Source organism: Barbus barbus (genome assembly GCF_936440315.1).
Source record: "Barbus barbus genome assembly, chromosome: 11".
In the NCBI taxonomy this organism is placed as follows: Eukaryota; Metazoa; Chordata; class Actinopteri; order Cypriniformes; family Cyprinidae; genus Barbus; species Barbus barbus.
In genome coordinates this window covers 16,792,021-16,818,142 of record NC_136739.1, presented here as the reverse complement: position 1 = coordinate 16,818,142, position 26,122 = coordinate 16,792,021, and the positions used below count along the sequence as shown (strand labels likewise).

At 38.7% G+C, this 26,122-nt stretch overlaps 1 protein-coding gene across 2 annotated transcripts; it reads left to right on the top strand.

Moving 5' to 3' along the window:
- Window positions 1-281: 281 nt before the first annotated feature.
- slc39a10 (solute carrier family 39 member 10) lies at window positions 282-25,919 on the top strand. Of its 2 annotated transcripts, none has more exons than XM_079428693.1 (10): window positions 282-354; window positions 13,394-14,545; window positions 16,500-16,671; window positions 16,855-17,030; window positions 17,125-17,295; window positions 17,532-17,652; window positions 17,922-18,245; window positions 18,338-18,418; window positions 21,796-21,986; window positions 23,405-25,919. In XM_079428693.1, exons 2-10 carry the CDS (start codon window positions 13,415-13,417, stop codon window positions 23,555-23,557), a joined length of 2,520 nt encoding a protein of 839 aa, XP_079284819.1. In that variant the 5' UTR covers window positions 282-354; window positions 13,394-13,414; the 3' UTR covers window positions 23,558-25,919. The 2 variants fall into 2 exon arrangements, with proteins under 2 accessions (XP_079284819.1, XP_079284820.1); XM_079428694.1 differs by lacking the exon at window positions 282-354 and adding an exon at window positions 8,174-8,313.
- The last annotated feature ends 203 nt before the right edge of the window (window positions 25,920-26,122 follow it).

Here is a 26,122-nt window from a genome sequence, read left to right as displayed (position 1 = left end):
TCAGACAGCCATAATTACATATGACATAATCAAAGACGGTTTTTCGCAATGTGAGAATCTACCGTCGTTGTCACAATTATTTTAAACATATTACAGACTTGTGTGACGTACGCTTCCGCCACGAGCTCAGACTGGCCCCAGACTGTCTGCTGGCGGAAGCACGCGTCGCTCTACGTTGCGTAAATTGCGTTACGCTTTCCTCGATATATGGAGACGGCTGCAAGAACGTAACAAGTACGTACGTAAGTATCTTTGAGAATGGAGTTTCCGCAGCGGGGTCAGAGTTTTGTGCGGTGCGCAGCGTGAGTGTTTTAGTACCGAGCGGAGAGGAGATGCACACGGCACTCGAGTGAGGTAAACTATATAAAACCCGCTTTGTTTTCACACACTCCCACAACATGGACCCGAGCAGCTTCAGATGGGTCAATGAGAGCAGGGATATTACAATAAAATCGTGCAATGTTTTAAATAATTATTGGTTTTATAGCTTCCGGCGCTAGCAGTGTTAGCTACTGTTGTTTAGCTTTATGCGCCTTATTAAAGCTGCTGCTCGACTAACGCGTTTCGCTGCTCTGAATGAACGTGTTTATTGTGAATCGTGTTAATAAAATAGACATTTGTTCACGTTGGCATTGATCAGGATTCAATGCATCCTGGAAGTTAGTGGAATTGTGGGGTTTAATCTCTTGCTTGGGCTCCAGGATCAGTCATATAAATTAAGGGTGGTGTAGTCTTTAAGATTGTCTCACACTGGTTTAACTTATTTGTAAAACCAAATGTTCCTGTTTTGCTGGTTTCTCTTCAGACTACAAGATTAATCTGTTTAATATGTTTTCTTTGAGGTTTCCCCCTTGATTCATAATTTAATTCAGCTGTTTACAATGTCAAATTAAAGTGGCAGGTAATCTTGAGTGGTGTTTTTTGAATGATGTAATGATGTGGATTATGTTTAATACCAGTTTTTGTTGCGGTTTCTTTGTGCATTTTCCAGGCCCTGCCAGTTAATGTGCAACATGTTTCCAAATGACCAGTTCTGAGTAACATTTGGCAGATCCAAGTCTGACCACCTAAAAAGTACCCACATCTCTTCTAAAAATAGCCTGGCTAAGATGGAAGACCAGCTAAAAACCAGTCTCCCAACAAATATTTATATATATAAATGAAGTCAAACAGTTTTTTTGGTAATGTGACATCAGAAGGGTGTTGCTACAATAAACGCTTCTAGTCTGTTGTAAGAAAAGCATGAATAAGATACTAGTCTTTGTTTTAATGCCGGAAGTGTGACAATGACTGGACAAATGGCGGTTCTGCTGCAGTGTGATAATGCGGTTTTCCTGTTGAGCTATTGCACACCTGCAGAAGCCTTCCTCTGTTTAACCGTGTGACTAACCACAGAAACTGAACTGGTGTTCATGGACATGCAGAGCCTCTGCTTGCAGATGTTAATGAGAAAAGGGAAATCTAAGATCTTTAAATCCAAACTAAATATATAATATTTCTAATTTATTTTTTATTACATAAACCCAGTGTCTTTTCTCAGTGGAGATTCTGTAAATACAATAAATACTATGTAGCCTGTTTTTAAGGTGAACGGGAAAGGGAAGTGGTGTGTGGCCAAGTATGGTGACCCATACTCTGAATAGTGAGTGAACAGTAGTGAACATACACCTGGAGCAGTGGGCACCCTGGGAAGTATATGCACCTACCAGAACCCTGAATAGTATTAGATAATGCAGTGGTTTTGCAACTTTGGATGGAGTGCAGTTCTGTCACGGTTGTGCCTGAGGGTCTGTGATGGCCAGCCGGTAGTTACAATATCTTTCTTGCTTAATGGTCATTCAAAAAACTGCAACATATCTGAAAAAAATGTCAGTAAAAATGGATTGTGAAATTTAAAAATAGATGTAATGGAATACTTATGCGCACTTGATCAATAGATGTAAGCGTGATATTTACATGGCTTACATAGATTGTTGGTCCAGTGTGAGAAGTAGGTGTTGTCTGACTTGACCACTCCTTGTTCACTTCTCCCTTGACTGCTGGTGCCGACTTTGGTCTACTTTCAAGTAGGGCTGCCACTAACGACTATTTTTATTTCGATTAATCTGACTAATTTTTCAATTCATCGATTAATCTAAACGACTAATTTCCCGCAAAAAAATCATCAATTTTACTTAAAAATATTTTATTAAACCAAATGAAATCTTTTTTTAAAGCAAAAGTGAAGTGCAACATAGAGTGCAAGAAGCAAGTGTCCATCAGTTCAAATCACTGAAATCAAAGTTCAGTATTATAGTGTGAGAATGACAACATGTCTACTAATAATAAGATTATAATCAAAAAACACTTTTTAAAGGAGTATTTACCAGAAATATTATTTACCAGAATTTATTTAGGTGAAAAATGTAAATGTGTAGTATTTCTGAAAAAATCCTTTTTTTTTTTTTTTTTTTTTTATATAAAATCAATTAATTGGAGGAGATGCTTTTTATTATTAATAATTATTAATTTATAATTTAATGGAACAATTAAAATGGAATCCAGAAAATAATGGAAAACAGAATTTGGTACAGATAAAACAGTAAAACTAATATATATATATATTATTATTAATTATATATATATATAATTTTTTTTTTCAATAATTAGTTCAAATAAAGCAATCAAAAGCAAGAAATCTTGTTTTTATTGAACAAAACTGTTAAGATACATAATGTATTCTAAACAATAGAGCTATTGTAGATTACGCATAACAACAAAGGCCTGCAGGGGTGCCGACGGCCTGACGATTATTTTTACACATTAGTTTAATATTGACCAAGCACCATTTAATTCAAACATACACTTAATCTTTAATATTTGTCAATTTCTTTAGGACAAAAATGCTACAGCCACTGTAATTAAATGAATATGTGGACATCAAAACGTGTAAACTCAGAGTGAGGGTTTGAGCTTTTATTTTGAAATCGCGATGTATTCTCCTGTGTTTGTGTAGATTTATAAATTGAATAAATGAATAGGAATGCTAACCCGCTGTGAGACACACGAACTTACCTACACGCATGGAAATAATTAAAGCGCATATACTGTGTGAACTGCATCGCATATAATTATTTAATTAAATCATAGCGTTTGTGAATTCACAATTATGCTTAATAATGATTTTTAAATGGGTTTAATATATCATGCAGCCTTGGAAAATAGTCTAAAAATGTGTTTTATGGATTCTTGTCCATGAAATGCGTCACTTCCGGTATTTTGCCGGTTAGTCGACGCGAGCAAAACGAAGTCAACGATTTTTAATAATCGACTAGTCGTGACGAATCGCGACAGCCCTACTTTCAAGGCGAGGTGTTTGACATTTCAGATTAGCTTAAAGGCTTGGGACAGTGAGCATTCTTGAGGTGCCAATTAATGTTGTCGTGACAGCGTTTTCTTGTGGCTGTTCAGCCATTAGTGACATTTAGGATTAGGTGCACAAAACAATCTAGTAGCAGAAATGAGCATTGGCATTAGCAAAGATGGCAGATTGTGTCCTCTCACTGTGTCAGCTGAGTAACTGCCATTGAGGTGAATAGGAATGCTAACTCGTAGCTTTATCCAGATATTAAATCAATTCTTCCAGTTGACTTTACTGCATTCGCTACAACAGACTATTCTTGTTATTGATGATAATCAAATATTTATTGTAGGACTATAGAGGATAAACAGTTGACCATGTAGGTGGAGATGCTGGTCAATATATTTATGTTGCTGTCAGGTTTAACCAGAAAAGGCTGCATTTCTGGTTCCATCGTTATGTGATAGACTGATAGCACTAGACAGACATTCCTAACCACTCATACTTTGTGGTACAACCCAGGTGTCCCATTAGATAATAGTGAGACATGCTATTGCTTGCTAACACAATTTTATTTTATCTTTAAAGGTAGTAGTTCCCACAAATTTGTTCAAATCAACATTTTCTTTTGTGAAACATAAAAGACGATGTTTTGAATGTAAATGATGACAGAACTGATGAACTCGTTGATTTGTTCTGAAAGTTGACTATCTTGCATGTATTATTTTTCTATGAACAGTCTCAAATACAGAATTTACAGGCCAGCATTAAACAAGAATTTGTCAAATACGGGTTGGCATTTTATCATGTGACTTGCCTAATCTTGATCAAATGAGACTTGAAGTTTGGTAATAACAGTGCATAAGATTGTTCACATGATCTGATGTAGGTGCCTGTACATACTGAGCTGTTAAGCATACATTCTTGAACAGAGAGATTAAATGAACATAAGCTCTGTGAGTGAGGTCTTGTTTAGGAAAAGACATTTTATTTACAGTTTAAGATTTTAGGTGGCCTTAGCAGGTACCTTAAAATGTATGTTTTATAATATCTCTTTAAACACTTTGTTGATATGTTTTACGGCACATTGTGGGGTGGTTTAATTGTGCATAAAAAAGCCTGTGGTCTATTCCAGGTGACTCTTTAGTTACCATTCCTTTGTTCGAGACCAAAATCAGGTCAAGTATGTAGGGTTTATAAAGCTTTGAGCATTCATGGCCATGTGTATTCAATGTGGAGGTCTATTGAAGTGAAGTGACAAACTGCCAAGTATGGTGACCCATAATCGGAAATCGTGCTCTGCATTTAACCAACGTGCACACAAACAGCAGTGAACACACACACACCGTGAACATACACCCGGAGCAGTGGGCAGCCATTTATGCTGTGGCGCCCGGGGAGCAGTTGGGGGTTCAGTGCTTTGCTCAAGGGCACCTCAGTCGTGGTATTGAGGGTGGAGAGAGCGCTGGACATTCACTCCCCCCACCTACAATCCCTGCCGGCCCGAGACTTGAACCCGCAACCTTTGGATTACGAGTCCGACTCTCTAACCATTAGGCCGCGACTCCCATCCCCCCCCCCCCCCTTTTTTTTTGTTTTAAAAAGAGTAGAGTCTCTATATTGTAGCACAGGAATAATAATCTCTCTATTTCAGTCAGGAATAAGATTGTTTTACAACACGCAACGCCCTCAAGTCTCAAATGAACTTCTTCCTTTCATTTTGAAGAAAATTGTTAAAGCCTCTTTTTAGTCATGCTAGACTTTCATTTTGATAAAGGGACTTTCAGGGATTAGATCAACAATCCAAAAACAGCATGGTTCAGAGTTTGCTTATATCTTAAGTAGGGCTGTATACCTTGGAGAACCTGGCGATACGATACATACCTCGATACACAGGTCACGATTCGATACGTACCTCGATACAGAGCTGTCTCGATACGATTTGATACAATGTGACACGATTCGATACGATTCAATAAAAATACATGGGCCAGAGCCAATTAGTTAATGCTGAACACATTTACTCAACAAACAGAACTCTGCATTTTTCTTCAATTTAATGAAGACAAAAGTGCATTATAACAAAGTGCATTTTGCTTAAATATTTGCAACTTTAAGTGGTCTGATTAATTGTACACAAATTGTATTAATCTGGAAATTACCACAAGTCAACATTTAACTTTCCAAGGGTACAGTCTGAGCTCACACAAGCACAAAATATTCTTCTTATTATTCTTAACTTCTTATAATTCTTTTTTGTGACACCATGTACTGCCATAACATATTTCACTATGAAATCACTTAAAGGTGCCATAGAATGCATTGATACAGTATTTTAAATTGTTCTCTGATATCTACATAGAAGGTATGTGGCTTAGGTAAGGGCAAAAAATCTCCAGAAACGATTTTACATGTCCATTTACAACCCTAGGATTTCTCCCTAGAATGAAACGGTCTGTTATTGGCTTATTTGGCAGGGTCATGAATAATAATGAGCTCTGCTCTGATTGGCTGTTTCACAGTACGGCTCATCAGCAAGAAGGAAGCACAGGGAGGAAAATATATATTTAAATACTTTCTCTCGCAGTTATATCGTCGGGTAATTATACTGTATATAAAGCGCGGGCATTAGGGAGCCGTTATTAATATGCGAGGCATTGAAACTGCTTTTGAACGATCCATCGATCGCGTTATAGTTCACTTTCAAGAGACGCGATCACACAAACTATGTTTACATTATGGAGCAACAGTACTTACCACACATTTCACAAGATCAGATGCTTGTCAGTGGTGCTCGGGATCTGTAAGTCATTCGCCATCATCCTCATCTCTCCTTACTGAGAGTGAAATCTTATGTACTGTAACAGGCTACCGCTAGCAAGGAGCTAACCATGTCCCTTTAGTGGCTCGCGTTATTTGCTTTCTGTGCCTTTCTGAATACAGACACCAACCCATCCCTGCACTTCACACCCCCTGCACGGCCTGGAACATAACATTTATTTTGTTATTTTCGCTGTTGTCCGCGCTTGTTTATTTACAATACCTGCAGAGCTTCTGATGGTTCGGCCGGCTTAGAACAAGGGCGGGTTTATGCAAATGTTGGGGGCGTAGTGATCCCGACTGTTGCGTCACAGTCGGTGTTATGTTCTGATTCGCCTGTTTTTCAGTGGTCTTTTTTAATCACGAGATTTACATATGAAGGAGGAAACTATGGTGTTTGAGGCTCACTGTATGTCATTTCCATGTACAGAACTGTTATTATTTAAATATGCCAGGGTAAAGACAGTTTTTCATTCTATGGCACCTTTAAATGCTACATCTTGCTTTAACATTTTCCATGAGTTTTTTGAAACTCGCGGGTGCCGCTGCGCCCCCTAATGGCTGGGCGGAGTATCGATACTAAGGGCTAGAATATCGATACTGTATCTTTTTTTATTATATCGGTATGTATCTAAGAATCGATATTTTGAGCACACCCCTAATCTTAAGTTTGAACATCTGCATTATTGGCATGCATATTCATCTTGAACCATGCACTTAACAGTACATGTTGCTTAACTCCCCAACTGAACTCCGGTTCTTAATGCATAAGCTATTCTTAAGCCTAGCTGCAGGAGTTTTAGTGTGATGATTTGTAACATTGGTTGGGTCAGCAGGAAAGACTCTGAATGTTTCAGGCATTCTTATTGTAATCGAGAGATGAACGATATATTGGCAGCTATATGTATTGGTGGATCATATATTTAAGATGAGAAATTGCAGTCATATGACCTACATCATTTCTAGATGTTCTACTATTGTCCTACACTTCAAAAGACAAAGTAAAATGTTTGCTAAAGGTTTTCCATCCATGGCACACATGCATTTTGTTTATTTATTCTCGTAATAACTGTGAAAGTTATATTTCCCATTTTTTAACAAAAGAGTTGGAAATTGGCACATTTTTTGGTGATTTATTTATTTTTTTTTATGATGAAGAATTATCATAGCAGTCAAAGTTTCTGTATCGGTACATTCCTATAAAGGATCCTACCCTCAGCACTTCCTTGCCAACGAGTATCCCTGTAGCCCCCTGCACCATTGTTAAAATTGACCTGACAAGCGTTAAAAATCCCTCTGATTAGTATCTGGCCTTCTCTTTGATAATCACCTCTCTCCTTTTCAGATGGTCTGGGTAATAGCCTTCTGGTGTCTGATGGACTTCACAGACTGAAGTCTCACAGGGGAAAAACTACAGCCATCAAAGTATTCTCTCCTACATTGTCCATGAAAACGCTTGCTTCTTCCTTCTGATATTTAGGCTCTGCTGCTGACCTTTGAAGCCAATTTACAGAAGCTGTTGAGCCGAATCACACACAGTTGGCTGTAGTTTGTCTCTGTTAACTGAAAGCCTTGAGAACAAATTGCATGTATTTAGTCCATCTAGTGAAATATGAAGTTCGCTTTGTAAAAAAAAAAAAGCAGTTTGATGATTTATTCTTTGTTGGAATATTTGGTTAACGTAACCAGAAAGACCTCATAAGTGTTGAGTTTTCCTGAACATATGGACATGTCAGGATCTCTATACTGTAAAATCACTGTTTACTGTAATTTTAACTTTATTTTATTTGATGGCTACTTCAGGCCTGATTAGCTCAAATCTCTCCCTCCACCCACTCCTACACACCCACCTACCAACACTTACAAACACACGTCCAGTACACCCTCCCCTCTGCATTAAATCACCACACTTCAAAACATCAGACCTCGTTCCATATTGCTGTAGAAGAGCGTTCCCTGCCTGAGTTGACAGCATATGACCTGTTGCTCCACCTCCTGTTGAGACAGAAAGAGGTAAGCTGTCAGATGCACCTGCAGTCAGATCTGCAGATCCTAAACTGATCTGTACGGCACATTTTCAATCGGCATAGACTGTCAGAAGCCAATCCTAGTTGTGTGAAGATCAGATTCAGCAGCAACGGAAACACTTGAAGGTGATTAACTTGTTTTGCAGTTGGTGGTTTTGAAAGTTGTTACCTGTTTTTCTTGCAGTGTTTTGGATTGATTGTTCAGTGTGTATTTGACTTGGCATCACTGTTAAAGTTAGCTTAACCCATTCTCTAAATATTTCTAGGGTAATCCAGGTTACTTAACTGATGTTATTTGCTCTCTTTATGTGATCACAGCAGTTCTGAATGTTTTTATGAGGTGTTAACCAGTTTATGATCAAAATAGGCAGTTTTATGGACAGGTTACAGTTTAAGTTCTTGCGATTTGGGTGAAAACATTTTTGTTTTTTCTTAGTATAATTAATATTATATTTAGTCTCAACAAACGTAATTATGTTGCTACTGTGCATTATGGTGCAGGTCCTCCACATGACCTGAATCACATGCTGTTATGGACCTTCTGGAGTGTCTGTTTATTTTAGAGGTGTGTGTGTGTGTTTGGAGTCAAGAGGTCATGCTTTTCAAGGCTTTTTATTTGTGACTCCACCCAGACACACACTCAGGCCCCTTTAACCAGTGCTGGAACATCTTATTTGGAATAGATTCTTCTTGAAATACCTTTTAGATGTATTTGTTTGGTAGTTTACATTCACTGGACTTAGATTGGTCCTGGTGGAGTTATATAGTTCTGTAATTTCCCAGACTTCCTTGCGCTGGCAAACATGTGTAGTTCCCATCTGCTGTGTGGCATCTGCTCATCCCTCAAGCCTTGAGGCTTCTGCTGACATACAATTTTTTTTATTTTTTCCCTCTGTGTTGCATGTGAAATGACTGATCGAATGTGTAGATGTATTGTAGATGTATCAATGACAGATCATATATCTAGAGTTATTGGTTAAAGAGATGTGCTCCCATATAGCTTGGCGCAGATCATAGAATTGTTCAGCCTGCTAAAATTCACATTGACCACTAAATGAGTTGGCACAGGCATGAATCAGAGGGGATTATTAGCCAGATCGCCACAAAGTTGATTGCTGTTGTAAAAGCAGCTTTATTTGATCCAGACGAGTCCCACTGTAACCCTGTTTAGCCCAGCATCTGCCTTACAGTAAGCTAGATTGTAAACAGGAATTTACCGGAGGTGGACTCACGCATGACTTGTGAGAGAGGTTCAGTCTAGGCAGAAGCCTTGTGAGAGTCATATGAGGCATCTTAAGGGTTCTCTCTCTTCCTCTGTTGCTCAGAGGCTCAGGTTAATGTATAATAACAGTTCATGGGGTAGCCCGTCAGGTCATTCCAGGATTGGTTTCTGTGGATGGTGATACTCCGTACAACTTGCTATTATAAATGTAGAAAAATATAGCTTGTCAGCTTCTGATTTCTTTAAGTTTTGTTGAAGCTGGTTACATAATTAATTCAGAACATAGCAGCCTGTGTCATTTGGAGTTCAACCAGTGTTTTTCTTCTTCTTTGGCCATGTCATGGTTTGGTTTTTTCTAGAGACCTGGAGTATGGATTTTCAAAAAGATATTGCTTGTTTAGCTATTTATTTTTCTTTCTTTTGTTTTCCTTTTTGTTCACTTATTTTTTTTTTTCATTTATTTTTGTTTGTGCACTCATTTAAGTTAAGATCATATGTGTTAAGCCCGAGACACACTTCACGATTTTAGCAATCCTATAAGATCATTGCATGTCACATTGTGCGACATGGATCTAATGGCTACGATGTGTGTGTAGACTGTACGATGATGACACCTATTGACTCGTACGATACGACGTGCGTTAATATAGAAGAATAAAATATCATCAGCATGAGCAAGTGGTAGACAAAAAGAGCATGATAAATCACTCTTTAGCAGTTGTAGTTTTTATATGTGCTGAAAAAGGCCACAAGAGGGCGCATTGAGCAAAATATTACTAATGCACGGTTAATTAAAATAATGTTTAACCATATATAGTTGTTGCTTAAACAATTAGGAACAAAAAAAAGCATCATGTATACACAATTTAATACAAAGCACGGAAAACCAATCACAAAGAGTAACCTTACTTTTTTCATTTAAAAACATGAGATGCAGTGGAATGGGGAGAGACCCATCCTGCCATAAAGTTTTGAGACATGTTTTTTCAAATTTGAACTTACAATAATTTTAAATGGCTTTCTAAATATCCGACTCATGTTGGGCTATTTACTTGTCTATTTATATTCATATCATTTATATTATAAATAAATGTATTTAATATATAAACATAAAATTTTTCTGAAATATATACATGCATGTGTGTGTGCTTATACATAATGTATACAGCACAGAGATTCGTTTGGAGCCCGAGTCTGCGCAGTAGTGTCGTGAGGTGGACCCGCGGTATCAAAGTCCCGCAGACCCAATCGCAGGATCACAATCATGACACCACGCCCCGTTTTTATAGCATCAAATAACTGCCTAAAGGCAAACCTTTTAGAAAAACAAACACTTGAACATACATCAGCATCAGTGTGGGGGAAGTTACTTTCAAAATGTAATTACTATTACATCATCAATATTTGTATTTAAATTACTTTACTAATTACTCTGTCTGAAAAGTAACTTAGTTACCCAATAAGTAACTTAATTATTCAAATCGCTAATTAGGTTACATCTTAAAATCACTATAAACCTGAATATAAATTAAACTTAATTTGAGTCAAACATAGAATAGTTTAGCCTTTTAGCTTTAAAACGACTAATACTTAAACATTATAAAAAATGTAATGCAAAATAGCTGAATAACAAAAAAGCTTAAAAGTTAAACAGTACATTTCAGTTTGGCAAGATGTTCAGGAAAAGCGCAACTAGTACAGGTAAATCCGTGCAGGTTTATGTAAAAATAGCACGTTAACTAATGTAGGTAAGAATAAATTACAGAAATGATCTTCTCTGCTGAAAAAAGCCATGTCAGTCAGACCGCACTGTTCTTCTGAGGTAAATTCCTCATAGCAGGTCCTCTTTCAAAAACAATGAAAATTAGATGAATCTTTTTTTTTTATCTATTTTTTGTATCTAGATGAGGGCATTTGCGCGTAGTACATTTTAAAGACGTCATATAAGGGTTAGGTTTAACTCTAAATTTCCTTAACACTCCCTGTTATGATGTATGAGGACGTTACAGAATGTAATTGGCATATTTTCACGGAAAATTAATTTACGAACAGTGGACTGGTGTTTTTGGTGTGAATTAAAAGTTCAATTGAAGAGCCCCTCTGCCTTTTATTCACTTGATCACAAGTGATTTCTAGCAGAAGTAGTTCTAGTCCTCTAGTATTTGTCTTATGATATATCTGCAGCACATGACTCTATGCTGGTTTTAGGATTTTTTTTTTTTAACAAAATGTTTGGGATGTCATAACTAACAAAGAGCATATTGAGCTAGCACAGTGAGGCAGGATTATCAGCACTCCTGCCCCATCCCATCTCCTGAAGGGTTCAGAGGTCCCTCCACTCTCATGTTTATAAACACTGTGCTGTCGAGAGGAAGGATCATAATTATACTATGTTTTAACCACCTTCACGCTTCAAGTTCACACACTTTAACAGACTGGAGCGCAGGCTGTCGTAAGTACTGCTTACAGGATGTTTTGACTTAAAGAACCGTTCAATAAATTAGAATCTTTTGTATTATATGCATGGCTCATTTTTTGTCTAAATGTTTTAGTTCCCCCCCCTAGTTGTGGTTGATTTACACTTGTTCACATGCAGTTGGGGGATTGTTTTTCTTTTTATTCTTGGAACCTAAGTGTATCCCACCAGTGCTGTGATCTTTATGTACTGTCAACTTTGCATTGACTGTTGTTTGGCGAGCGTATGATTCCTTCCAATAGGGAAGTTATGTTTGATAAATGATTATCTGACTGCAATATATTCCTCACGTTTTACACTCTGCAGCATATAAATGTCTTTTGTTCTTAATGTAGGTATACATTTCCTGTAAACACAATTCACAGTAGATGTCATATTTCCTCAACATGATAAACTCGTGAAAGAAGTATGCAAAAGCTGAAGTATGTTGTTGTGTTTGCATATTGTTTTTAATATACCAGATTTCTAGAAAAATTAATATTGGCTTAATCTGCTTTAACCAACTAGCATAATATAGTATGCAGTACAAGCTGCAGAAAATAAATGGCAGTGCTTTTGGAATAAAACTTTTGGGAACACTCAGACCCAGATCCATTTCACAAACATTTTTCTTATTTGTGGCTCTTGTATGCAGATTGAAGAAAAGACTCTCTCTCATGCTGAGATCTCTGTTTTGTTTGGTAGCAGATTGATCACACTTTCCCCTCCAGGCTCACAGTAGTTGCCGTAAGGGGACCATTAAGGCTCTTCAGTACTTTTCCAGCTGGGAATCTATCAGCCCCCTGGAAAAAGGGATAGATCAAGAATTTTTCCTATAATAACATGGCTCTCAAGATGAAAACCCATTTAGAATTTTTTTTTTTTTAATAATCAAATAAGTGATTAATGTCGGCTATGTGCAAGAAACTGTTTGGGTCTTTTGTACATGCTACTTTAAATATGAAACCGTTTTACTCAAGATGCCTGCAGAGGAGTTACCAAAGATGAGCATGACTGAAAGTGTTTTTGTTTTTTTTCCTTCCTACTAACATTTGAGTATAAATCAAACCCCAACAATAAAATGAACTAGATGGGTTAGATGATTACCGTAAAAGTCCATAACTGTCGCCAGTAGTTCATACTGCTGTTGAAACATTACCATGAGACCAGTTTTCATGTCGGTTAATGTGATGTTCATCATTAAGAGTTATTGATTTTTGTTGAACAATATGGTAACACTTTAGTATAGGGACCAATTCTCACTATTACCTTGTTGCTTATTAACATGCCTATTATTAACAGATTATTATAGAGCACACATTCTGCATGACCATATTCAACATCCCTAATCCTACCCCATACCTAAACTTAACAGCTACCTTACTATTAATAAGCAGCAAATTAGTAGTTTGAGGCAAAAGCTGTAGTTAATGGTTTGTTGATAGCGAGAATTGGACCTTAAAATAAAGTGTGACCAACAATTTAGATGCATTTCTGGTGTATTGAGTTGGATTTCTGTTTTTTCACAGAGGTTTCTAAGCGAGGAGATAATGAGAATTCACACACATACTAGATTCTGCTTTCTCTGTGTGCTGACCCTGCTGTACCATCAGTGCAGTCACTGCCATGAAGGAGGGTCCCACCATCACCACGAGCACAAACACGGTGACCACGACCACGTCCACAGTGACCTGCAGATTTCAGAATTGTCCTGTGATGGTTTATCAGACCAGTTTGTGCACAGCGGCCATGGTGAACCTGCAGAGAATGAGCAACGTTACTACATCCAGCAGTTGTTCTGTCGGTACGGCCACAAGGATCGTCTGGATTTTAAAGGCTTCCAGAGTCTGCTGTTGAGTTTAGGGCTGGGTGAAGTGCGCGTGGTTGGGCTGGAGCATGAAGATCTGGGCCACGATCATGTGGCACACTTAGATATTCTCGAGGTTCAGGAAGGTCGGCACTCGCATTCAGCCAACCATCCGCATCTTCATCAGAAGCCCAACATCTCACATAAGACCCATCAAAATTCCCACCATGAGAATGAACAACACGGCCCTGCTGAGGAGCTACCGTGCAACAAAACACTTGACACCGGAGCCGAGAGCACCACGCACAGTGGATCTGAGGGACATGATCATGGGGGACATGATCATAACCATGATCATGATCACCATGATCATGAACATGATCACCATGAACATGAGAAAGACAGTGATCACAAACATATCCACAGGCATGTTACGGACAGTCCTCATACTCAAGATGACCATGACCAACTTGAGCAAAAGAGTAGTGAACATGCACAAGAAAATAATGATCTCAGTGACCACGACCACCATCACCACAAGCATCCCCACCCTCATCTCCATGGTCCTGACAGCATGGAGCACAACACAGCAACCCCTCATCTCAAACCCAGAATACAGCCTTCTGCCCCAACTGAGCCACCCACCACACAACCCAGAAGAAACAGCAGGCCACCTAAAGCCAGAGCTCATCGAGGCCGCAACAAGACCAGCATCAGTGTTACTCAGGCTGGTGAGCTGGAGACAAGAGATTACCATGACCATAGCAGCCAGGATCACAACCCTATTCAGCCGCAGAGGGGCAGGAGAGAGGTTCCAGGAGAAATTCTGACTGTGAAATCACAAGCACATGGTGTTCTTCACCAACATGAGGAGGTACATCTTAGTGTCTGTCCTATCTGGTTGTTTATGAATGGCTTTGCCCTTCAGATGTGCCTCAAGAATAGGGTTGGGTACCGAAACCCGGTACCAATATGGCACCAGTACCTATGTAACCGGTATGTACTAGAACCGAATCAGAATGCAGATTTCGGTGCCCTGCCTGAGCGATCGATTGAAATATTTGTCCTTTTTTTCTCCGAAACGAACGTGAGAAGCATCATCACCGGCACCGCACGTAAAAAGTAATTTCCCGTCTGAGAAAATGCACGTGAACTCAAGTCAATAATACAAGCTCTAATAATACAAGTCCAACAAATCTCTGTAGTAACGCGAGTAGGGTTGAGTATCGTTTGAATTTTATCGATTCCGATTCTGCTTATCGATTTCCGATTCTTTTCGATTCCAATATGATCAAATAATATCAAACATTTGTCCTGTGTCTCTTTTTTGCAAACCATATTATTGGAGCTGAATACCATGGACAAAAATCAACAGGCTACATAAAAACTGGACTCTTTAAGAGCTGTTTGTGTGCAAAATAGAACTGCATGATTCTGGATAAAAACTTTTTTTTTTTTTTTTTTTTTCCCAATAGAAGTTGTGGTTCTCATGATTCTGCAGAAAAAAACATTAGACAACTAAACAAAATCACATGTAATTTATGAATGACTTACTCAGGATGTTCTTACATTTTAACAGACCTTTTCGCCACCTACTGGTGTAACAATGTAATCGATAAATCTTCATTTGACATGTCAAATTACTTTCTAAAGGAGAGGCTACCGTACATATCAGAGTTTATATATCTGAACTATACATTTTATAACAGTGCTTCTGCGATTTGAATGTTTTTAACAGAAATAATGATACTGTGTGGTTGAAAAGACTGTGAAGCGGTTTCATTCATATACATGACAGCTGCTCTCTTTAGGACAGCAGCAGCGCGAATGCAGATTTAAATGTTCAAATCCGCTGCACTGACGAACCAAGTGATCACAACATTGTGGTCGCACGTGTCAAAGGTTGAGGAATGAAACAGATGAATCATTGTAATTTAGGAATAGAATCACGTGTTTGAATCATGTTCGCGATCTTTAGTGTCATGTCATGTTGGTGGCGACACCTCTCTTGCAACATGTTTAGCTATCGCAGATATTATACTTAGCTTTTTTGGCTTCTGATCCAGAATGTAGCGAACTTTGGAGCGTTTAGATTAGCGAGCAAGGTCCTGGCAGATTGCTAGGTCACACCGGTCCTCACAGATGAAGACAAAAAAAAGCGCATAGGAATTTTAAATATTGAGATTTTGTGAATTTTATTTTATTTTTTTTCTTGTTTGCACACTAATTATCTGTAGCTGAAATTGAAATTTTAGTGTATTGAAGTTTAGTGTTTTGATATGCAGGATTTCTGCATGTGTAATTATTGGTATCTTTTGGTAATTATTTTTAATTCCTGGTTGCAGATCAATGCATTTAATGTCTTCATCCATCTTCCTCATTGTAGGATGAAGTATATTTAAATAAAAATCTATTTAAGCATTGTTCATTGATCAGTACCTTTTTAATATTTAAATTATTTTAATACTTAACTACATTAAAAATCAAATACTTTTTTACTTTCACTCAAGTAAAATTGAAGATGAGTACTTATGTTTAATATTTAATTAAGGCATCTGTACATTTACTCAAATACTTGATTTGTGTACTTCATCCACCACTAGGAATTGAAGGTTATTTCGTTAATTAGCATAATTAGTAGTTGACCCTAAACTAGCCACCATGCTGATTAGACTTTCAGACAGCCAGTAACTAGTGGATTTCACACATTCCTGCTACTAATGTTAGATATTTTATATGCGATTTATGTCTTGTATGTGTTGAAAAAATGAACAAAGGAGAATCGAGCAATGAATCAAAGTAAAACTCTTTGTCTGTTTCTTCCTCAGTGTCTGAATTTAACGGAGCTGCTACACCATTATGGACTGAGCTTGGATTCTCTCATATCTCCAGTGCAGTTCACCTATTTATGTCCAGCTCTGCTCTATCAGATAGACAGACGCTTCTGCATCCTTCATTATCACCACGTTGAGGCTGAAGTAGAAGATGAAACCTCTTCAGGTACTGCAATAGTAATTGTGTTTTTACAAAGTATATGCACTCATCTACAATTTTTATTGTCTGTGTAGTTTGCTAGCTGATAAAGAGGGTAAACAAACATAGTAAATGGTTGAGAATCATTGCTAAACCATATTAAAAGAGTTTAATGTTGCTAGAGTTAATCCACTGATTGTGTTTCTGCAGTGTTGGTCTGGATGTGGGGATTTGTGTCGATCACCATCATCAGCCTACTGTCTCTGCTGGGTGTTGTTCTGGTGCCCATCCTCAACCAGTCCTGCTTCAAGTTTCTCTTGACCTTCCTGGTGGCGCTGGCCGTGGGAACCCTCAGTGGTGACGCCTTACTGCATCTACTCCCTCATGTGAGTTCACTCTTTAGGGGCAAACAAAGATTTAACCATTTCAAAGATCCAAACTACACAGCCCAAGTAATCAAACCTTTCTTATACCTTACAGTCTCAAAGTGGCCACGATCACAGCCATGGAGGACACGCAGAGGAAGAACCCACAAACTTTCTGACTAAGTTTGATGGAGTTTGGAAAGGACTGACTGCACTAGCAGGAATCTACCTCCTCTTCATCATTGAACATTGCATTGGCATGTTCAAACACTACAAGGACCAAAGGGTGAGAGGCACCACAATGCTTTAAACACAGGAAAGAGGTGTTAGAAATCTTGTAAAAGTGGCAAGAAAGCTGCTTTACTTCACACATGCTTGTTCAGGACTGACAGAACTGAGAGCTATGGAAGACTAAAATATAATCCATAATTGCTGCAGATAGTGGGGCTTTTAGTGCACAGCAAAACAACCTTGGATTTTATTCTCAGAACCTAGTGCTTATAAAGGTGCTTGCTTCCACAGGGAAGCCTCTGCCAGAGGAAAAAGAAAGGAGAGCAAGCAAAGATTGGGAGGAAGCTGTCAGACCACAAACTCAACAGGCGTTCAGATGCCGAGTGGCTCCATCTGAAGCCTCTAGCAGAGGGTGGGTCATCAAATCCCTGCACACTTTATTTGGCTTTTAAATAAAGTTGTGAGTGTTGATATCCTGGAGATGCCTTCAGGTCTCTTCCAATATACTGAACTTTTGTAAGGATATTATAAGAACAAACTTCAGATGTAACTCAGTGTTGTAGTCGAGATCAGCTCATTTGAGTCTGAGTCCTTGGGATGGTTGAGTCAGACAAGACAGAGACCAATGGGGTTGAGTCAGAGTAACTCCTTCCATTCTCTTTTTTTTTTTTTTTTATGCAGGAGACGGTGCAACATGTGAAGCCGGACACAATGACACTCAGATGACGGAGTTGCAGCCTTTGGATTCACCCAGCAAACTGCCACTCTCCATCTCTGATTCAGATCACCCCTACAAGGAGCCAGTAAAAACAGAAGAGGACAGTAGGCCAAAGGCAAAATCAAAAAAGCATGGACACGGGGACGGACACGGACACGGTCATGGTCACTCCCACCATGGGCACTGTCACTCTGACCAGGAAATGAAAGATGCGGGGATCGCCAGCATAGCATGGATGGTGATCATGGGAGATGGCATGCATAACTTTAGTGATGGACTTGCTATAGGTCAGTTTCTGCACATTGAAAACATTAGCAGATTTGTTTGTCTTGAATTAAAAGGGTTTCTGTATCTGAGGGACTGTGTTTGTCACCTACAGGTGCTGCTTTCAGCGCTAATATTACAGGTGGCATTAGTACTTCAGTGGCTGTGTTCTGTCACGAACTGCCCCATGAACTAGGTAAGTGGCTTAACCAGTTGCAGTATGTCGAGAGACAAAATGTTGAAATAGCAGATCCATTTTCGTGCATTTGACAGATGCGTGTGCAGTAGAAGTAAAAAAATAAAAGCCTGTCCACACCAAGAATGAAGACTATATTAGTGTTCACATCAAAGAACAATCATGCTCTGTTCGTTATGAGCGTGCGCTACAGTTAATGTTATCTGTCGCTTTAAATGCTCTTTAAAGTCAGGTGGATTTTGATTGGCTGTCATGATGACGTGTTGTGATTGGTTAGCTGTCCCAGTGCGTTGTGATTGGCGAACAGCTTAGACGGCGTTTCAGTATTGCCCCGCCCCTTGCCAGAACAGCAAGTTCGTCAATATTGCCAAATCAATTCAGACCTCGAGAATATTGAACAAGAGGATCGTGCAGAACCTTTGCATGCACGGATATTGCAAGACATATTAAAGTGGTAATGTTATTGTTGATGTTTTTTTGGCTAAATCAAGTTTTAGATGGGATGTCAACAACAGTTTAAAAATAACTGCATTGACTATGTACAGATAAGTGCAACGGTAATATGTTTATTGTTCTTTAATTCTAACATTATAACATGAATTGCACTGAAACTGTTATACAGTTTAATTTATTTATACCACAGTCCCACAGACTTACACTATTTGTGACTGCATATATATGCAAATTAATTATCTGCCAGCAGGAGGCGCTGTTGGAGCAGGAGAGATCGAGGTTTTCCCGGTAACGCTGTACACAAAGCAGAGCTCCGCTCACAAACGCCGCTTTATCAGATATTATATGCAAGATGAAATGAAAATGACATCCAAAGTTTCATGAAAACAGTTGGTTTCCATCAGAAATACTGTGATATAAAAACACCCGCACTGTGTTTCGATTTTGAAACGTGCAGTGCTCCTCACCCCCCAACCATTCAAATATCTGTAGGCGGGATTTACAATTTGTGATGTCACAAATGCAGGAAAACAAATTTGTAGTCCAAATGAGCCGTTCATTGTAGTTCTGGAAAAGGGATTTTTTAAAAATGAAATATCTCCCTTTGGAGTGGACTTTGAGATTTGTAACATTGTAGATCTTGTTATGCCCAAACATACACACTACACACTGACTAAAATTCAAAGTGAAAACGCATAATAGGACCCCTTTAAATGAATAAAAAACAAACAGTGAACTAATACAACACAACGGCACATACAACTTTTAAAACACAGTAAAGCTTTTCTGAAGTTTTGAGTTTGCTGTCTAGAGGGCCACTAGTTTTTAAATTCCCCTTTTTGTTTAAACAAAAGAACCAGATATTACAATACCACAGAAGCAGTAACATAAACAGAGTATGCCTTTGATGTAACAATTTTTTTATTTTTTGCATTTAATGTTGTTTACCTTTACTGTCTGCCATCCAGTGGAGCTGATGGGACTTGACACTAATGACACTAGATGGAGCAGCTCTTTTTATTTTATCTGAGAATCTATCTCCCCATGTTGTGGCTGGAGAAAGACCGCTATAATAAAGTGTTTTTTACTACCCTGCAGTGCCGTTAATTGCCTTTGACGACTGATTTAATTGGGCCAGGTGACACAGAGCAAAGGTCCAGAGTACAGTTTATAGAGAACCAATGGTCATGAAGGAACCTCACATATATATTCAGTAATTAGGAACAAAGGAGCAGCCACATAGAATTGCTGAAACACAAGAAAAAAACTCTTTTGATGGATTGAGAAGGACAGCCTGATCTCACTGCAGTTATTGTCAGGTTTAGCATGGGCTAAACTAACTACAGTGGGGCAAATAAGTATTTGATATACTGCCGATTTTTCAAGTTTTCCCACTTACAAAGAATGGAGAGATCTGTAATTTTCATAGTAGGTACACCTCAACTGTGAGAGACAGAATATTAAAAAAAAAATCCAGAAAATCACATGAAATAAGTATTTGATCACCTACCAACCAGCAAGAATTCTGGCTCTCACAGACCTGTTAGTTTGACTTTAAGAAGCCCTCCTATCCTCCACTCATTACCTGTATTAATTGCACCTGTTTGAACATGACACCTGTTCACACACTCAATCAATCAGACTCCAACCTCTCCACTATGGGCAAGACCAAAGAGCTGTCTAAGGACACAAGGGACAAAGTTTTAGACCTGCACAAGGCTGGGATGGGCTACAGGACAATAGGCAAACAGCTTGGTGGGAAGGCAACAACTGTTGGCGCAATTATTAGAAAATGGAAGAAATTCAAGATGACCGTCAATCTCCCTCGGACTGGGGCTCCATGCAAGATCTCGCCTCGTGGAGTATCAATGATCCTGAGAAAGGTGAGGGATCAGCCTAGAACTGCACGGGAGGACCTGGTCAATGACCTGAAGAGAGCTGGGACCACAGTCTCAACAGTTACCATTAGTAACACACTACATCGTCATGGATTAAATCCTGCAGCGCGCGCAAGTTCCTCCTGCTCAAGCCAGCACATGTCCAGGCCCATCTGAAGTTTGCCAAAGACCATCTGGATGATCCAGTGGAGGCATGGGAGAAGGTCATGTGGTCAGATGAGACCAAAATAGAACTTTTTGGTATAAACTCCACTCACTGTGTTTGGAGGAAGAAGGATGAGTACAATCTCAAGAACACCATCCCAAACGTGAAGCATGGGGTTGGAAACATCATGCTTTGGGGGTGCTTTTCTGCAAAGGGGACAGGACAACTGCACCGTATTGAGGGGAGGATGGATGGGGCCATGTATCGCGAGATTTTGGGCAACAACCTCCTTCCCTCAGTAAGAGCATTGAAGATGGGTCGTGGCTGGGTCTTCCAGCATGACAATGACCCCAAACACACAGCAAGGGCAACTAAGGAGTGGCTCCGTAAGAAGCATTTCAAGGTCCTGGAGTGGCCTAGCCAGTCTCCAGACCTGAACCCAATAGAAAATCTATGGAGGGAGCTGAAACTCCATGCTGCCCAGCGACAGCCCCAAAACCTGAAAGATCTGGAGAAGACCTGTATGGAGGAGTGGGCCAAAATCCCTGCTGCAGTGTGTGCAAACCTGGTCAAGAACTACAGTAAACGTCTGACCTCTGTAATTGTAAACAAAGGTTTCTGTACCAAATATTAAGTTCTATTTTTCTATTGTAAGTTAATTATTCAAAAATCATACATGTGATTTTCTGGATTTTTTTTATATTGTCTCTCACAGTTGAGGTGTACCTACCATGAAAATTACAGATCTCTCCATTCTTTGTAAGTGGGAAAACTTGAACAATCGGCAGTGTATCAAATACTTATTTGCCCCACTGTATACCCACACTGCTGTATTGTTGTTTATTGTACATTTAATAGTGCACATTTGTGTTTGCCTCCAGGTGACTTTGCTGTTTTATTGAAGGCTGGGATGTCAGTGAAGCAAGCCATTGTGTACAATATCCTCTCTGCTCTGATGGCTTATGTTGGCATGGTGATTGGCACGGCTGTGGGACAGTACACGCACAACGTCACCAGCTGGATCTTTGCCGTTACTGCTGGCATGTTTCTTTATGTGGCATTAGTGGATATGGTAAGAGAACCAAAATGCAGATTTATTTGCTTGCCAGCAATGTTATAATTGTTATAATTATGTTATAATGTTATAATTATTGATTGCTTGAAACTATTTATTGCGTGCCATCTTAGGGCCCTTGTTGTTGCATTCCACAGCACTGCTTGTCCATTTGTTTTTCTATGTTAACATGGTCTAGGTCAGTGGTTCCCAACCACGTTCCTGGAGGCCCCCTAACACTGCATGATTTCCATGTCACCTTAATCAAACACACCTGATTCAGATCATCAGCTCATTAGTAGAGACTCCAAGACCTGAATTGGGTGTGTCAGACAAAGGAGATGCAAAATGTGCAGTGTTGGGGGGCCTCCAGGAACGTGGTTGGGAACCACTGGTTTAGATCAAGGGTAGGCAAAGTTGGTCCTGGAGTGCCTATGTCCTGCAGAGTTTAGCTCCAACCCTGAAAAAAACCTCACCTGCCTGTAGCCTTAGTAATCCTGAAGGCCTTGATTAGAGTCTACAGGACAGTGGCACTCCAGGACCGACGTTGCCTACCCCTGGTCTAGATGGGATGTTTGAGCATTATGCTCACATCTCATGTCTTTTGTAGTGTCTCATGCATGTCATTGTTTGTTAAAAGTTGAACTTAAAAAAAAAAAAAAGCATCTCTAGACCTAGATTTTTTTTTTTTTTATTCTACAGCTCCACATCTTGAGTTTTCCAATGCAAAAATTTGTGTGACTGACCTCTCACACTTTGAAAATAATCTGACAGCTGTTTGTGAATTAATTTAGTGCTGTTTTAAACATCAGTAAATATAGTCACATTGGGCCTCTGAACAACATAAAAAGCACAATTATTTAAGTTTCAAATAAATTATACACAGTATTATTGACAATATAGAGCACTTCTATTATAATCACTGAAGCTGTCAGTCACTGTATGTTCAGCACAAGCTCACTGAGTTCTGCACTTCTGTGAACAATTAAATGATTATAATCAACAAAGCTGCACAATAAACTTCTTATTTACACTGTTGATGCCTTATAATAAAAGCATTTTTTGTCCCAAAACTGCAGCATGCAGTATATATTGGGTGTTACACCTACATACTGTCTAAATTGCGAACAAGCGGTGCGACATCCAAATCCAGTATGATTCCAGAAGTTGCACAAAGATTTTTGCAATACATATTTTAATGTGCCATTGCGAACAGGTGTGAAAAATTGAAACGCATCCGTAAATTGAATGCTGCAGTCGACACCGTTCATAAATAATTAAGATCTTTTTATTTTGATTTTGCAGCCCTTTCTCTAGGTTTATTTCTCTGTAATTTATTGTATATGCAGCAAACCTTGATTTTTGTGTTTGCTTGGTGCTTTTAGAATGTTATTTCTTCTGTTTAACAATAAGAAATTCCTCTTCTTGTTCATCAGTTGCCAGAGATGCTTCATGGTGACAGTGAGGAGCACAAGCGCTGTCAGATGGGTCACTTTGTCCTGCAGAACTTTGGCATGCTCGTAGGATTCGGCATCATGCTGCTGATCGCCATCTTCGAGGATCACATTGTGCTTGACTTTGGCTTCTAGCCGGAGCCTGAGGTCAGGGGTGGTGTCATTCATCAGCTACATTCACACACGTGCTTTGCCTTAAAGTGGCTTTGTTTTGTGATGGTACAGTCTTACAGGCATGTCTCAAAAGACCGCATCAGTAGCTTATAGTGGACATGGACATGCAAACAAACATGTTTACATTATCATCTCTTCCTCTCTAGGCCACTCAAAACAGTTGCTTGTCGTCTTCAAGGTATTTTGTAGTTGTAGCTTCTAGACCGTTCTCTCTTGTCCTTAATTAGTTCTTTTTTTGTTTTTTGAGTATGTGTGTCCAATCAGACATATCCACAGCACATGAGAAGCACTCCCCAGTATTTGGGTTATCCCTTTAATATTGTAGTTGTGTTTTTTTTTTTTTTGTAGGACTGTGTCCTAGAGAGAAGCAGCTATTCATCAGTCACTCATTCAGTGTCATGTTTAGCTCTTTCATTCATCTGTATTGTATCTCATTGTCCATTCATTCGTAACTGGCGTGTTGTGCTGTGTATGTCTAGTGTGTCACACCATCTCAGTGTCAGGCACAGAACGGTGCTAATATGGTGCAACGGAGTCCAACTGGCATCAAGTCTGCAGTTTTCTTTTTTTATTGAGAAGTACTGGTCAGTATTGTTTGCCAGGATCATGAAAGCAACACACTTGGTTTGCGCTTTGCTGTCAACGTTGACTACTTGTTTGTTTCTTACACTATATTTACAGTTTGTAGTGATGTCCAGAGTCTTAGAATTACATTCGCTTGTCTTTTTTATTTTCTGTTATTATTGTCTAAGATTGTACTAGTGATTTGGCCAACTCTGAGTATTGAAGAAATAGGTATTCAACTGTGTTTTGAATAACCTCTGACACAATTCTGCCAAAAGACTGATCACATTCATGAGGTCAGTTGAATAGTGACTGAACAAGTCCAGTATTAAAGCTAATGCTAAAACACTGTGATTTTAAATGAAGAACAACTGTCTACGCTTATCTGTCCATCAAGGAATACATCAATTTTCTTTGGGAAGTCTATTTGTTCATTGATAAAATAGTAATTATCATGATCTAGATTACTTTCTGAGTTGATTTTCATATCCAAGTGGAGTTGTTGTAAATAATGATCTTGTTGCAGTTGAAGACTTCTTCAGTAATATATATATATATATATATATATATAATAATTCAAGGAATAATTATCTTCCCCAAAGGAGATTTGCTACTGAAGACTTGTTTTTTGTTGAACAAGTTGGCATTTTGAAATACCTTTGTTACTTTAATTTTATGACGTTTGGTATTACTGGATAATTTGTGCAAAATTCCGAATGTTATTTTGTGAGACATCAGCACCTTTTATACACTGATCATCTAAAAACTTGCTTTCTGGGAGAACCATTCCTTTTTAAACCTAAAAATTGAGTTAGCCATTATGAAATGTGCTTGTTTTGACCATCTTAAACGCTCTCATTTGTTGACACCCTTCTGTTATTAAAATCAATGCACACATTTCAATTATTGGCCTTATGTGCAATTGTTTGAAACTACAATCAAAGCTATAGAACGTCTGTTCATTTGTCCCCCATTGATGTGATTCTTGTTAATGTGTGCGCAACATTTTGATTGTGCCAAATATGGGCTGTTTCTAAAACTGCGCACGAGTGCTGCCTGTGCCCGCAGTCGCCTCTACACATTCCACTGGCTGTGTCGCTGCTTGAGCCCTCTTCCGTCACGAGTTGGTGGGGCATGTTATGTGATTCATGCTTATCCTGTCACCATGTGACATCCATTTATTTGTTCTAGTGGGTGTGTATTAATTTCATTCATCAAATATACTTGATTGGATGGAAACATGCATGAGAAGTTCACGTGTCTAGTTTTCATTTCTGTTATAAAATGGAGAGCTGAGAATACTTGTAGTTGATTCCCTCTTTCCCTGAAGAGCTTAATTTTCACTACTTGAATGTAAAGCCAACGAGTTTTAGGGGTCATGTGAGCAAACCTAATCAGAGTCATCAGAGGTTAGGTCAAAATCCTGTGTGTGTCTGTGACATGAAGTTGTCCAGTTAAACTGAAAACCGAAATCGAGCTCTAGAGCTCAAATGAAACGCCTCAGTTAAGTGGTGCAAAGAAATAAACTTGATAATAACGACGCACACCAATTTTCTTCATGCTTTACAGTGTATTCCAGAAAAGGACCATCCAGATATTTACTTACATTTGAATATTGTCAGTTGTTTGGGAAGACATTTATTTTTAAATCCTCTGTTTACACAGATTGTATGTTAAAGCGTTTTCAATACATTTGCCATTCTTGCTGATTGTCTGTGCATTTCTTTGTCAGAAGTGGAAAATAAAGTTTGCAAAGCCTACTTTGAGTGTTTCAGCTTATTAACAATCTCTCTGAAAACTTCTACTCTATAAAAAATATATATTTTTAAAATGTATACTTTATCTATTATAATTGTATTTATTTCTATTCATTTTAACATTTTAGATGGGAAGACTTATTCCTGTTTATTAAAATATCATTTTTGTCTCTAGACAGACAGTATTTGATGGTATTTCTAAATC